The sequence below is a fragment of the Camelina sativa genome, chromosome 13 (genome assembly GCF_000633955.1).
Source record: "Camelina sativa cultivar DH55 chromosome 13, Cs, whole genome shotgun sequence".
NCBI classification, from domain to species: Eukaryota; Viridiplantae; Streptophyta; class Magnoliopsida; order Brassicales; family Brassicaceae; genus Camelina; species Camelina sativa.
This window is the reverse complement of record NC_025697.1, coordinates 9677295-9693523: the sequence shown is the minus strand read 5'-3', so window position 1 is coordinate 9693523 and position 16229 is coordinate 9677295. Positions and strand designations below refer to the sequence as shown.

General features: G+C 33.4%; 2 protein-coding genes across 4 annotated transcripts; both read left to right on the top strand.

Annotated features, from left to right (window-relative positions):
* Nucleotides 14-2400, top strand: LOC104736216. 3 transcript variants are annotated; one of them, XM_010456167.2, is made up of 4 exons: nt 14-133; nt 904-1135; nt 1509-1756; nt 1838-2400. In XM_010456167.2, the coding sequence occupies exons 2-4, from the start codon at nt 922-924 to the stop codon at nt 2225-2227; spliced, it is 852 nt and encodes a 283-aa protein (XP_010454469.1). In that variant the 5' UTR covers nt 14-133; nt 904-921; the 3' UTR covers nt 2228-2400. The 3 variants fall into 3 exon arrangements, with proteins under 3 accessions (XP_010454469.1, XP_010454467.1, XP_010454468.1); XM_010456165.2 differs by having other exon boundaries at nt 899-1135; XM_010456166.2 differs by having other exon boundaries at nt 884-1135.
* Nucleotides 4580-11620, top strand: LOC104736215 (ubiquitin carboxyl-terminal hydrolase 8-like). The gene is made up of 13 exons (XM_010456164.2): nt 4580-4842; nt 5565-5816; nt 6331-6472; nt 7034-7129; nt 7455-7559; nt 7711-8028; nt 8128-8268; nt 8403-8573; nt 8958-9215; nt 9315-9463; nt 9783-10316; nt 10570-10843; nt 11116-11620. Exons 1-13 carry the CDS (start codon nt 4751-4753, stop codon nt 11227-11229), a joined length of 2646 nt encoding a protein of 881 aa, XP_010454466.2. The 5' UTR covers nt 4580-4750; the 3' UTR covers nt 11230-11620.

The following is a 16229-nucleotide window of genomic DNA, read 5'->3' as shown; positions in this document are numbered from 1 at the left end:
TTTTTTTTTTTTTTTTTTTTTTTTTTGTGAGCAACCAGACCCGTATTTCACAGAATTGGAATTGTACATCGCTTCTTCCTCGGCCTTCTGCGTCGTCGTCTTTCTTCTTCTTCCTCCGCTTCAGTGGCTTCGGGTACGTTGTTAAACTCTCAGATTCCATCGCTCCTCTTAGTAGATCGAATCGTTTTCTTTTTCTTCTTGAAAGATTCAATTTTTTTTTTTTTGTAATCCGAAGTGACTGTTGAAATATCTCTGAGAAACTCTTCATCTGAAACTGATATCGGAATACGAAATTATTGGGACTTAAGACTGAGAGAAGCTTTTGATATTGTTCTTATTAAAATAAGTATTCAAGACTGTTTAGTTGTGAGGATCTTAATTTTGAAGAATCTTTTCGTTTGCCACTATATTTTCTTTCTAGTTTGCTATCTGTAAGCCCCATTAATTAGGAGCTAGTAGTAGTATCTACTGCCAATTTGGGTTGCTTGATGCTTACTTTTGTAGCTGTTAGAGAGTTTATAAAAAAGAGTGTGGCTTTTCTTTCATGTAAGAATGATGTGGGATGGTTTGGTTTCATATTGTTGGTTGTTTACTTTAAGCTTTTTGGGGCATTGTCATGCTTATAACGATTGGCGTCTCTATCATGACTGCTTCCAAAAAATCGATGCTTTGGATTGGCTTTGCAAGATGCTGTAGAGTATCATTTGTAATCCACTTTGAATTGGTACTTAAGGTTAAAGCTATAGCTGAATGGTGGGTGGCTATATTTTAGATTCTGTTTCTCTGCGGTTTAATATATTAATGTCCTTATTTCTTATTTGGTTTAAGAGATTGCATAACTGTGTTATGCCTGTCATGAACCGAACCTGAATTTTATTCTTAGTTGTCAACTTTGTAGGTCAGATTTGAGAGGGAGTAACAATGAGAAGACACGGAAACTTTGCGGACTCACCTGCCGGTGCATATGGAGCTGGACAGATACAGGACGCCCATTCTGATTTCCAAGGTCAACTAGAGGCATTCACGCCTGAGAGGGACCAACCATTTTCAGATTCACAACCAGAGGGTCAATGGAGATGGGAAAGAGATGGCCCAAGTATGTCGAGACCAATGGCTACTGCCGTTTACAATGAAGGTAAGTCTTACTTACTGTCTCGGTATTCATAGTCAGGTCTTTGTGTCTTCGCAATCATCATGTGATGGGTTTGTTTCTTAGGTCGAACAGGCAATGATAGATACTATTGCGCAAAAGCCTTGGTAAATTCAAGTAATGCCCATACTCATATATGATTTAGAATCCTTAATTATGTCCAACCGTTGTTCCTATAAATGGTGAGTGTTCCAATGACATTTTACATAGGATGGGAGGAATATTAGTTCTGGTTGAGATATTTACAGAAATCGTCAGAGGAAAGATGAAAATGATATGATTCCTTATGTAGATCCTGCATCGAGTGTTTCTCGAGCTTTAGGTCTTGTCTCTTGATTACAGTGTTCTGTTGACACAGGACAACAAGGTGTTGATTCATCGAGGACGTATTACCGTGGCCAAATGGATCCAAAGCCTGGAATGGAGAAGCAAGGCAGTGTTCCCAGAGCTCAATCACAACACCAAGAAAACCCCAAGACTGGTTATGATAATAACCGTGGGATGCAGACCTTTGAAGGTCTGGAACAGAAGTTCATGGATGATATAACAAGACTAGCAAAAGATCAAATCGAAGCAGAGGATGCAGAGATTGCCAGACATCGAGAGGTTAGCAACAAATTGGAAAGTTCTGCTACTGAAATACTCTATTTTGGGTTCTAATTATTTGATCTGAAAACTGGTATACAGAAAATAAAGACCATTAATACTCGGTACGAGGAACAGTTAGCTACACTTAGAGCCCGTCACACAAGTAAGAGAGAAGATATCATGAGGAAAGAATCACAAGCAAGACAGCAACAATACAAGCAGCAAGCCATGGGGATGACTGATCAGTACCATCCAAGCACGGTTGGTCCAGCCAATCTAATGCCATCTGGTCATCCCCAAGGTTACATTGGCAATGCTCAAGATCCAGTACCTTCGGCGGATGCACCATCCAGATCCTATGGTTCAGAACGGTTTGAAGCATACGGAGAGAGAGCTAGGTTTCAGGGCGGAAATAGAGATCACGGGTTCGAGCCAAGGGGTCAGTACCCTGGTGGGACCGTCTACGACACTGCCTCAAGGTTCTACTGATGTGATATTGAACATATTGTGTGTTTAGGGGATTCAGTCCACTTTTTTTTGGCTTTATAGAGATCAATTGAGCTTTTCACGAAGGAATTTTAGAGTCCATATTTTGAACAGTTTTAAAATAATTACTGTACTGATAATACTTTCCAAATAAAAAAAAAATTAGAATTTACTTATGGAGGATGACTCACTTATCTATCATAAGCCAATTTGACAAAGGCCTTGATTGGAAGAGCATATGAAGAAGTTTTTTTAATTTTATCATCCAATCAACATTTATTAGGAGAGAGGGAGCATTTAGAAGCTACAAATACTCTCATATGCTCTCTTTCTATATGCTCTCATTTGAAGCATTTTCCAAGCAGTTAGAAATAAAATTTAAATATATATTAAATTAATTTTAAATAATTAAATTATTTTGTAAAAATAGAACATTATGATTTTATAAAAGATAAATTTATTTGTTATAAGATAATATATATGAGAAACTACTTAATGTTATTATTAAAAATAATATAATAATTTATTTAATACATTAAAATATTAATGTGGATATAACGTTTATAATATATATTTTTGTTTTATTTTAGTTTAATGTGTTATATTATATATATTTTAAAAAGTTATTGAAATTAAAAATGTAAATATAGATATAAACTTTTATAAAAAATTATAATATATATTAATTATTTGTAATTAATGTGTAACATTATAAATATATATAATTAAAAATTATTAAATTACACATTTATATATATATATATATACATAACAATTTATAAAATTGATTAAATCTAAAATATATTTTTTAAAAATCATATAGCAATGAGTGATAATTAATTTTTTTAATGAAACACATTTAAATTATATATTTTTAATAAATATCATATATTTAATATAAATATAATATTTAATACTCCAGTGCTATACCAATCAAGTAAATGTCTTATATGNTGAAGAAGTTTTTTTAATTTTATCATCCAATCAACATTTATTAGGAGAGAGGGAGCATTTAGAAGCTACAAATACTCTCATATGCTCTCTTTCTATATGCTCTCATTTGAAGCATTTTCCAAGCAGTTAGAAATAAAATTTAAATATATATTAAATTAATTTTAAATAATTAAATTATTTTGTAAAAATAGAAAATTATGATTTTATAAAAGATAAATTTATTTGTTATAAGATAATATATATGAGAAACTACTTAATGTTATTATTAAAAATAATATAATAATTTATTTAATACATTAAAATATTAATGTGGATATAACGTTTATAATATATATTTTTGTTTTATTTTAGTTTAATGTGTTATATTATATATATTTTAAAAAGTTATTGAAATTAAAAATGTAAATATAGATATAAACTTTTATAAAAAATTATAATATATATTAATTATTTGTAATTAATGTGTAACATTATAAATATATATAATGAAAAATTATTAAATTACACATTTATATATATATATATAACAATTTATAAAATTGATTAAATCTAAAATATATTTTTTAAAAATCATATAGCAATGAATGATAATTATTTTTTTTAATGAAACACATTTAAATTATATATTTTTAATAAATATCATATATTTAATATAAATATAATATTTAATACTCCAGTGCTATACCAATCAAGTAAATGTCTTATATGAATCAGAGCATACAGCTTATGCAGCTTAATGCTTATGCTGCATAATGCTAATGCTATAGTATATGTGGTTCCAATCAAGCCCAAAGAAACCATAATGATAATGCAGTTTAATACTTTTATGTTATATCGACCACTTTAAACATTTTTAAAATATAGAAATTCAATGGAAAACTTAGAATTCAGAAAAAACATATTTGTATAAAGAAAAAATTAAGAAAACAGGGTAAAATTAGGATATATAAAGGGCAATTGTCCTAAATACCATTAAAATTAGTTTTTATTCCAAAAATACCACAATTTAGTTTTTTTCCAAAAATACCACTAATATGTAATTTTTTCCAAAAATACCACATAATTGAATTAAAGTTCTAATACTAAAAACTAATCCCTAAATTCTAAATACTAAACCCTACCCTTAAAAACTATACCCTAAAACTAAATGTGTCAACCCAAACCTAAAAAAAAATAATTCATCTTTAAAAATCAATTTTTGTGTTTGTGGTAATTTTGGAAAAAAAAACTTTTGTGGTAGTTTTTGGAAAAAAAACTAAAATGTGGTATTTTTGGAAAAAAAACTTTTTAGTGGTATTTAAAGGAATTTCTCAAAACAAATTGTGAACAATAATAATTATTATCATATAAATTTCCCTCCTTTCTATATCATCTTCACAAGGGACAACAAACAATACTTCCTCAAAAAAAAAAAAAAAAAAAAAAAAAAAAAAAAAAAAAAAAACAAAAAAAATCTCTGGGCCAAATCTCTCCTTTTTTTTTTTTTGCCCTGGCTGGCTGGTGTGTTGTAGATGCTGCTGATTGTCTGAAAAAAAGTTCTCTCTTTTGACAACCCTGTGTGGAGGAGGAACAATGAACGGGACGTCGTCCGAGGAATCCCCCGATTCAACTCAGCGGATCGATTCATTCAATGGCGAGCAGAGAGTCTACTTCGTCCCCTTGAGGTATTATCTCTCCTCTCCTCTCCTCCGCCTCTCTCTAGCTCTATCGTATCGTTTTCTTTTCTTCATGTCGTTACTTTTGATGGGGGAATATTCGGCGAATCTGAACCGCATCGAGAGTGAGTTTTGATTCGAATGGAGTTTGGATTTGAATCTTGTGGGAGTTTGTTTAGTAATTTGATTTGGTTGATCTAGGGATTTTAAAACTTATGGATCCTTCTTTTATTTCGGATGGATGCATAGGGATGGGTTTTGTTTACCTGATTCTTGTTTGAGCTTATTTGCGATGTTACTCCGGAAGAATCAAATGAATGCGATTTGGATTCACTATGTTTGGCGAGATTTGCTTTTGGTTTTGTTTTTATGTAGTGCTCAACAATCAGATTTCAAAGACAATACCAGTTGCGTTATCACCTTTATGTCAAAGACATTGTCAATTTTTCTTACTTTCCCAAAGCCTAAGCGGCTATATTGTTAGGTTTCAGTATTGATTAAGGTAGGTACTGAGTGTCTTGGTCTGTTTACGAACAATCGCTAGGGGTCCTTTCTTTTTCAATTCGTTTTAGCTCTTAGTGCATTTCCTAATGTTGATTTAATGATATACTAGAATGGGAGTCAATCAAAGGTTTACGAAATACGATTCTCATTCATTTTAGAATTATATAAGTACTCTTCAGTGTTATTTGGAAATTATTCAGTTAAGCAAGGCGTTTATTAAATTTCAGGTGGTGGAAAGATGCCCAAGATTCAATGCCTTCTGAATTAGTTGAAAAAAGAGAGATCTTGTATACAGCAACAACTGGGTCCTCTTATGGAGGCCCTATGAAGTTGATAAATAACATCTTTAACTCCGATATTTTGTTCGATCTGAGGAGAGAAGGAGATGCGTTACAGAATGGTGAAACGGGTGAAGCAAGCGTCTCAGGCAGGGACTTTGCTTTAGTCTCAAGTGATATGTGGCTTCAGGCACTAAAATGGTAAGTGTTGTTTTCTCTGTTCATATCTGATCGTTCTTACTAAAATAATGTGGGCAAAACTGTCACTATCCTTGTCATTTTAGTGTTACATCCAATTGAACTAGAAATTTTCTATCTCAATATCCGATCAGCTGATTCTTCTATGGAATTGTTCTTATTTACTGTATCTGTTTATTATTTGGAAGTCAAGTTTTTGAAGAACAGGCTGAGGTTGAATAGAAACTTTTTGGGACATGTGACGCCTAAGTAGACTCTGCCTATATTTTGGACATCTTGTCTGTTTATCCTATATTAGAAGTTTGTATTAGGATGTGTGAGAAAGTAAGTATAAAGTTTAATCATGGTAAGAGAAAGTATAAAGTTAAATAATATTATTCTTATAATGCAGGATTCTAATCGTGGTACCTATTCTATTATTGCAATATAGTTGCGTACCCTTTGTATATATGTTTGGGATTTCTATATATTATTCCTTCTAAAAAGTGAGGATGATTTCCCTAATCTTTGTTCCTAGGCATCATGATGATAAAAATACTGAGAGAGGCGTAAAAAGTTTCTCGGCTGGAGGAGTTGACAGAGGTGATGTTTATCCAGTACAACTCAGGCTCTCCGTTGTGCAGGAAACCAATTCATTGGCGGTTAAAATTTGCAAAAAGGTGTCTTTAAACTTACAGCCTTTTTTATTTTGCCTGATCAAGTGCCTTGATGGTGCCACATTTTCTTAATGCATAGAAGTTGAGTGGTCGAATTTTCTTTTAAGAAGATGATTAGGAACCTAAACTGGATTCTTTTCAACTGGGACCTGGTTTCCTTAGAACTAATGTTTCAAAATAAAAATTCCGTACCAGACAAAACATTACAGAACTATAGGTCTGTAGTTCTGCCACTCTTGTATACATGAAACTTGAGAAGGAAATTGTTGAAACTATTATGGATATTAAAATTTCCTGCTAGAATATTGCTATCCATCCTGAAACGTCTTGTTTTACAGTGGGCCAAGATGTCTTGTACAGTTCTTCTACTTGTTTCACTAATTCAATACCATTGTTATCATCTACAGAATATACTCCTATACTTAAAACTTCAGATTCCAATGAAGATTCTGCTTGAACCATATTAGAAACAACTTAGTTTCTTGATCTTCTTACCTGTAAAAAATTTGCTTAGCTTCTCAGTTGTTGTTTCTGGTTCCAAATCTTATGTTTTCCCTCATGCAGGACAATTCAGTTGAATGCTTCAGAAGAGCATGCAAGATATTCAGCCTGGATTCTGAGCAAGTAAAGTGTTCCATGCATGATATTTTACCTACTACATGATATGCATGTCAGTTTATGCATATTATATGGTACATGCAATATTTNGGCCGTCCAGACGCAGAAGTGGCTGATGAATATTGGCGAAATCATGTGGCTCGCAATGATTCGATAATTGTTGATGTGTGCCAAGTAAATATCTTCAGGTTCCTAAATTGTTTATATACCTCTGCTGACAACCACTCGAAGGATTGGGTTGCACATTAGAAAACTTTAGTTTAGTCAAAAAATGTTGGATGGCTCAAGCTGTCTAGTATTCTGGTATCCAATTTCGGGTTCTACGTATCATTTTGATCTACGTGCAATTTTATCTTCTTGATTTCAGTTCCGTGCACATAATATTTTCGTTGATTTAAGGAGATATTTCCCTGTAGAATACTCTATGTACACTTTTTGTTTTGAGAGTTGCTNACAACAAGCAGATCAGGAAGTAAGTGTAATGCTTTTTTTAGTGAATGCGGGAATTGCATCATAATATGTTACAATGAAATGCTTGTTCAGACTTCCCTTCCATTTTTTCCTTTTCTTCAAACTTATTTCTTTGATGCCATTCTTATTCATCATTACTTTTCGTCCAACAGATGCTCCTAGAGCTTCAGATTTATGGATTATCAGACTCCATCAAATTGAAGGAATCAAAAAAGGAAGATGGTTCCACACAGCAAACCAATGGCATTAATGGTGGCACAGTGTTTAGATTTGGACGGAGTAATTCTTTGAGCTTTTTGGCAAAAGCTGGAGAAGCTGGAACTTTGGGGTTGACAGGCTTGCAGAATCTAGGAAATACTTGTTTCATGAACAGTTCCCTTCAATGCTTGGCTCACACACCGAAGCTTGTCGACTTCTTTCTTGGAGAGTATAGTAAAGAAATAAATCTTGACAACCCATTGGGAATGAAAGTATGCCAAATTGTGTCTTGCTGTATAAATACATATTATCTGCTGTGGCTAATTGATATATTCTTGGTTAGCCTCACCGATCAAATTTTCTTCTGGCAGGGTGAGATCGCCTTAGCTTTTGGTGATTTGTTGAGGAGTCTGTGGGCGCCAGGTGCATCAACAGTGGCCCCAAGGACATTCAAAGGAAAACTTGCTCGCTTTGCTCCTCAGTTTAGTGGCTTTAATCAGCATGATTCGCAGGTCAGGGAAAACACTTCAGTTTATAGAATCTGAATTAAGTGAGCGTTCCTGATGTTTCTACCTGTCTCTCAGCATTAAAGACTGCATATTGGGATATTCCATTCATGTTTTGAGGTTTCTTGATTTGGTTGCAGGAACTTCTAGCTTTCTTGCTTGATGGACTCCACGAGGACTTAAACCGTGTAAGGAACAAGCCTTACGTGGAAGCAAAAGATGGGGATGGCCGTCCAGACGCAGAAGTGGCTGATGAATATTGGCGAAATCATGTGGCTCGCAATGATTCGATAATTGTTGATGTGTGCCAAGTAAATATCTTCAGGTTCCTAAATTGTTTATATACCTCTGCTGACAACCACTCGAAGGATTGGGTTGCACATTAGAAAACTTTAGTTTAGTCAAAAAATGTTGGATGGCTCAAGCTGTCTAGTATTCTGGTATCCAATTTCGGGTTCTACGTATCATTTTGATCTACGTGCAATTTTATCTTCTTGATTTCAGTTCCGTGCACATAATATTTTCGTTGATTTAAGGAGATATTTCCCTGTAGAATACTCTATGTACACTTTTTGTTTTGAGAGTTGCTTTTTCGTTTGATATGATGCTCTTTGCACTTTAACCATCTGACCATGCCAAGAAAGTATCCTAATATTGTCGATCACTAATACATTTATATGCATTTCTGGTTGCAGGGCCAATACAAATCAACATTAGTTTGTCCTATTTGCAAAAAGGTTTCTGTTATGTTTGATCCGTTCATGTACCTATCGCTACCTTTGCCATGCACATCAATGCGAACGATGGATTTAACAGTCATGAGTGCCAATGGGAGTAGTCTGCCTATTCCATTGACTGTCAACGTTCCTAAGTTTGGAAAATTCGAAGATCTTCATAAGGCTCTTGTCACTGCCTGCTCTTTACCAGAGGATGAGACTTTACTGGTTACTGAGGTATAATTCTACATTGTATATGCTGTATTGTGCTTAAGTGGACAATTGGGTAACATATACAATGGAATTTCTCTTCATATGATCTTCTCACTTGTATAGGTGTACAATAATCGGATTCTTCGCTTCCTGGAGGAGCCTACTGATTCATTAACCTTGATCAGAGATGGTGACAAACTTGTCGTGTACCGGTTAAAGAAAGATGCAAACAATTCTCCTTTGATTGTGTATATGCATCAGAAGCTGGAAGAGTAAGTTTGCATAACACAGTAGTACTCAAATGCTAATTAGGTTCATATCAATGAAAATTTCCCCTAGCCCCATTTTCTTTGGCGGGTGGTTGTAGACATTATCTGTTTGCTTATGTTGGCAACAACATGAAAGTAAAAATCATTACATGCACTTACCTCGACGTCAATACCTATACCTCTTTTCTTTATCTAATGTATCTTTATCGTGCTATTTCTCAACCAATAAATGGTATTGCAGTTTAGCCACTGTTCAGAAGTGTCATGCATGAATTTTATATCTAGTGGGTACCAAATATTTAACCGTTTCAATGTTTTTCAGGCAGTTTATATCTGGGAAATCTAGCCCAACTTGGAAGGCATTTGGGATCCCCTTGGTCTCTAGGCTTTGTGATGTCGAGAATGGATCTGATGTCGAGAACCTGTACCTGAAGCTGCTTACTTCATTTAAGATGCCTACTGAACTCTCCACAGAGAATCATGAAATTCCAACTGAAGAAGAAGCCACTGATAAAGCAGATACCGTTGGTACTACAACTGAGGATACAAATTCCATTGACGTGAAGGAGACTGCTGAATCTCTTCCAGATCCTGTGTTGAGGCTTTACCTAACTGACGACAGAGGAAACTTAATAGAATCTGAAGTATTGAAAGAAAAGCCTATAAATAAATCCAAGCGGGTGAATGTGCTTGCACGTTGGCCAGTAAAAGAGCTTGACGTTTATGATACTTGTCTTCTGAGCTCCTTACCTGAGGTTTGCAAATTTGGAACTAAGAGACCCCAAGAAACCGTTTCGCTTTACAAGTGCCTTGAAGCATTCTTGACGGAGGAGCCTCTTGGTCCTGATGACATGTGGTGAGTTGAGGATCAAAACCATTTCTCATATATATACTCAGCTTTTCGATTATCTTTTGACAATCGCGCTCATGTGATTTGTTTTGTTGTCTTGAAATTTTTGTAGGCATGTAGCATTGTATTATGCTATATGATCCTCACATCGTCATCATCTTTAGATTTATCTCAAGTTTTGTCAATCTTTTTGTGGGCCTGACTTGCTCTTTACTATTCGTCTGATTGCTGGTAACTGACATGAGTCAAATTGTTATAGGTATTGTCCTGGCTGCAAAGAACACCGGCAAGCCATTAAAAAGTTAGATCTCTGGAGGTTGCCAGAGATCCTGGTTATTCACCTGAAGAGATTTTCTTATAGCCGGTTTATGAAGAACAAGCTTGAGGCGTATGTGGACTTCCCGCTCGATGATCTTGATCTATCGACCTACATCTCCTACAAGAATGGTCAGACAACTTATCGCTACATGCTGTATGCGATTAGCAATCACTACGGGAGCATGGGAGGTGGTCATTACACTGCATATGTTCACGTAAGTGAAAAGACATTTGTAATTATCGTCTTATATATCTCTTGTCTCAGCAGTTCATCTATTTTTAAGTGTTTGTGTTGCAAAACTGTGGAAATCTTGTAGATTAAGATAGTATTAGAAAATTGTAAGAAGTTGAGTTACCCATAATCTAGATGTCACAAACCGGGATAGATTATGGTTAAACTTAAAACTGCTGGTATCCAGATTCATAGAGTTATAGTTGTTGACCTAATAAGGATGGTAGTTACATTCAATTTCATCTTCTTTTGCAGCATGGAGGTGATCGATGGTATGACTTTGATGATAGCCATGTCCACCCAATCAGTCAAGAAAAGATCAAGACCCCAGCTGCTTACGTTTTGTTCTATAAACGCCTTGTAGACTAAAAAGAACCTGAAGCGGAAAAGACAAGAAAGAGGTATTTGCAGTTTTGCCACTCTGTAAGGGGAAGGCTTATTTAAAACATCATTAGCTTGATTCTCGTTTCACTACAAGATCAAGATCAAGATGAGCAGCTATGTGGTGAGACTTATTTTACAGGACAGTAAGAGACAAAGAAGAGCAAAAGTGCGGGGGGATTCATTTAATTTTTACAAAATTGGTGTCTGATTATTTCATTAACCATATTCAAATTAGAGTAGAAGAATAGAGATAAAATTGCTTTCGAACAAAGCCCTTTTGTGGGTTATGTTCTAAATTGTTGTTTAGTTCTTGTGTGTCAGTTTTTTTGGCTCTCGACCAAGGAAAATTAAGTTATTTTAACTGATTCTTTTCTTTTTGCAATGTCTTATTTTCCTTTACAAAATTGTTCGTATTACTACTTCGATAGACATTGCCTTTGAATCTCCCGTAGACTAAATCTGCTCCACACTTCTCGAGTCAGAGCCATAGTCTAGTGATGGTTGTCGCGTTGTCAAACAGAACCATAGTCTAATGATTTAAGCTAATGTCGTCATTGCGTCATTATACGAATTCAAATAGATACACACTTGGTGGCTACGTATAAATACAAATCTGTTTGAGCATCTCCTCCAACAATCACCTTTTAAGGGGAATAAACCTTCAAAATAAAGGTTTGAGAGTCACTTACTCCAATGGTACATTCTCAAATTCATTTTTAAATTTTTTTATTTTTACATTCTAGTCCATAATATTATTAATAATTAGTTATAAGACTTTCACATCTTATATTAATAAAGTAAAGTTTTTTCAAACTCATGCTCTAATAAGCTGACAATTTGCACTCTATTCTTTTGACATGTGTAATTCTTCTGAATTTTACATTTATTATTTTTCATAAGATTTAATTATACTTTTATACTAAAAAATAACCTATCATTTTTCAATATCCATTTAGTAATTATATATTTTCTAATGAGGTATTATTTATCAGTATTTTATATAGTTACCAATATTATCAATATTGTAAAATATTTTCCAATATTTAGTTCACAATTTTTATGTCATATTATCAATACATTTTATTTTAAAATAAGATCAATTAATTTCATTCTAAAATAATATCAAGATATGAAGATATGAAAATATGAAAAATTATAATATTTATTTGTTTTTAAATATATTCCAATATTTAGTTCACAATTTTTCACGTCATATTATCAATTCATTTTATTTTAAAATAATTTAAAGAAATAAAATATGATATTTTTTATTTTTTGCAAAATGATCATTTTTGGTGTGATCAATTTATTTAGTAGATAAGTAAAATAATTTCAAGACATAAAAATATAATTGCCATAAGATGAATTCTGAAGATCCATGATGTATGATTGTATTCAGTCGGTACCATTTTTGTATTAATTATTAATTAATTTTAAGAATAAATAATAATCATAATAATAACGTATTGTGTATTAATTCTTTAGAATGTAACACCCACGATAAACTTTAATGTATTAATTGTCATACAATTTATGTTTTACAATAAAGATTGAAAAAACATAATCAAATTTATGGCATATTTATTATTAGAAATGTAACCATAAGTCCCATGAAGTTTGAACAAAAAAAACTGAATACCTTTCATGATACTACTTAAGTATTTTTGCATAAACAAATTTAAAGCAAAAACAATTTGTTCTATAAGTATCAAGGCCAAGTCTTCATTAAACATCATATTCTATACCTCAGATAATTTTATAAATTTTGAAATACGAAATTTTATAATTTAATATAAAATTCGGAGCATATACAGAAATGAACATGTAAATGTGGTTTTTCCATAGAAAATGTTAGATTAAGAATGTCTAAGCTCATGTTACATAAGGTATGTCTATCTTCTTTACCTTCAGTTTCTACGTCTTCTTCATAGTTTGAAGTTGGCAAATGTTGTTTAACATGCCTATTTTATTAAGTTTCTAAAATTCATATTACTCTTTGAATATTCAACTAAATGATAAACATAATACCAAGTGTTTATTAGATACATATGATTTTTTCAAGTGGGTTATCCTTCAAATCACTATCACCTTTTATTTTGATGTGTGGATACATTACTCATATATGTATACACTTGGTTTCTTTTGGTAAGTTTAAAATGTTTGATCTTTGTAAATCTAGAAAAATCTAAATGTACTTTTGCTCTTCACAAAAGAAAAAAAAAACTTATGTACAAAATAGTAAACTATGGTGAGAGTGAGAAGAAGGTCTACTAAATATGTGAATTCACGTCATTGTACTGAACATTATAATTTGATAAGTTCATCGTCTCCATCAAGAACCTAAGCTGAGTGTTTATCTTTTACTTAACATGTTTAATTTACTTTATATTTTGCTTACTAAGTTTTGTTGTGACAATCATAATTTCCCATGATGCCTTTGTGGGCAAATAAGATAATCTGGAAAGAAATTACATGGATGAGGATAGTATATAGCCTACAAATTCTGATGAATGACGAGCTTATACAAAATATATATTTCACCGATATCCGTCTCATTGATAACCTCGATCTTTGTGCAGTGTCTCATCCACATCCAATGCGTCTGCGCTGAGATGGTGGGTTGGAGACTCTGCATAGTCACCAATCTCAACTTCATTCATCGTTTGCGTTTGTGTCTGCGTCTCATCCACATCTGTATAATCTGCGTCAGCGTCAGCGTCTGCTTCAGACCGATCATGCACTAAGGCGCTGAGGTGGTGGGTTGGAGCCTCGAGCCTAGGCGAAACACAAGCCTTGAGCCCATGAGAAGCATAGTCACCAATTTCAACTTCTTGATCTTCTTGGTGCTGAGTAATGAATTCTTAAGCAAGTGCATAACCTCTCTTCCAATATAACTCATAAACTACATAACCTCTCTTCAACAAGTGCATAAGTTCATCCTCATCTTCTTCTTCTTCATTGAAATCACTAGGAACACTGATTACCTTAACATCTTCTTCTTCGCTACTCCAGATTTGAGAATGAGTAAGTTTATTAGTAGATATATACCTCGCACAAACAGGAAAACAATCTCATGCATTACCGGATCGAACAAAAGCATCTTCTAATTTTGGCATCAAAGCCAAAATCCATAGTTGCAAAGCCATTGGAAAACCTTTAAGATCTAGCATCAGAAGAGATTTAACATTGTTTACAGACTTCACCGAAGATGCTAGATCTTAAAGGGTTTCCAATGGCTTTGCAACTATGGATGTTGGCTTCTATGCCAACATTAGAAGATGCTTTTGTTCGATCTGGTAATGCATGAGACTGTTTTCCTATTTGTGCGAGGTATATATTTGCTAATCACCCTACTTATTCTCAAATATGGAGTAATAAAGAAGAAGATGTTAAGGTAATTAGTGTTCTTAGTGATTTCAATGAAGAAGTTGATGATGATGATCTTATGCACTTTGAGGAGAGGTTACATAGTTTCTGAGTTAGATTGTAAGAGAGGTTATGCACTTGCACAAGAATTCGTTTCTCATAACCAAGAAGATCAGGAAGTTGAGATTGGTGACTATGCTTCGCCTGAGCTCGAGGCTTGTGTTTCGCCTAGGCTCGAGGCTCCAACCCACTGCCTAAATGCATGATCGGTCAGATGCAGACGCTGACGAATACATAGACTATGCAGATGTGGATGAGACGTAGACGTAGTCGCTGAACGAAGTTGAGGTTGGTGACTATACAGAGGCTCCAACCAACCATCTTAGCGCAGATGCATTGGATGTGGATGAGACACTGGACGAAGATCGAGGTGATCAATCAGACGGATTGGTTGAAGAACTTTAACAACTGATTTTTCAAGGTGATGAACCTTCTGCTATCACTTCCGTCCCACCACCCTATAAATCGCGATTTGGACGCGTGGTTAGACAAACAAAAAGATACTCTCCCAGTGGCCAACGAAGGCTCTGAACAAGATGGTATCTCATACACATTACTTTTTTGGTTCTCCTGTCATACTATGATGCTATTGGTCTCATTTTTACAGGGACATGGCATGAAGGCAACATCATTGGAAATTCATGAGATTATCAAATGAGTTTTTTACAGTTTACAAAACATTCTATGGCTGATTTATCATTGTACTAAAGCTAAATTAAGTTATTGTTACGTTGTATTTATCAGATTTATCTTTATCTTGTGTGTACGACTGATTTATGTGTGTGATACTCCTAGTATGAATATAAAACATACAATTAAAAAAATTATATCGTATAATATTAATAAATACAAAACCTTATATGATAACATAAACTAATATATAATTGTTTTTTAAAACATAAAATAAAATTACATGATATAAAATTACTCAATATAATTATTTACCATAATGCTCACATATAAGATTAATTAGTGTGTCTTAAAAAATTATGATTTATGTTATTGTTGTGTAAAATTTGTTTTTAAATGGTATATCTTTCATATATCAATAATTTCAATTTTAGTTTAGTATGTTTTTAATTTATATAGATATCTTTCAAACAATTGAATGTAATAGAATGATTTGTAAGACATATTAATTATAAGGACTTAAATTAAATATGTGAAAGATTTTGAGGGTTCACTATTCAACCTCTTAAAATTTGAGGATTTAATGGGTTGTTGGAATTTAAAACCCCTAAAAATTTGAGGTTTTTTTGAGGGATTGTTGGAGATACTCGTCTAATTTTTCCTAAGGGTACAATTGTAATGTATCTAAAGCTGTACGGAAAAACTGTAAGTTAGATCCGTAAGCGGTTAGAAAATTGTGCAAAACTGTTAGAAAGAACTTTAAGTGAAAATTGTATAAAAAAACTGAGAATAAAATCTTTAATAGTATTTTTAGTAAAGCTTTTGTGATGGGTAAAAATTCAAAAGGTACCACTTGTACTGCTTTGTCTTTGTTTACCATTAAAGCTTTGTAGGCTTGTAGCGTACCACGTACAGTAGTACTGTGAGAG

Coding starts and splice junctions, on each gene's coding strand:
- LOC104736216 (XM_010456167.2), top strand. CDS start 922: ATGAGAAGACACGGAAACTTTGCGGACTCACCTGCCGGTGCATATGGA. Junction 1,136..1,508: donor TACTGCCGTTTACAATGAAG/GTAAGTCTTACT, acceptor CTGTTGACACAG/GACAACAAGGTGTTGATTCA. Junction 1,757..1,837: donor AGATTGCCAGACATCGAGAG/GTTAGCAACAAA, acceptor ACTGGTATACAG/AAAATAAAGACCATTAATAC.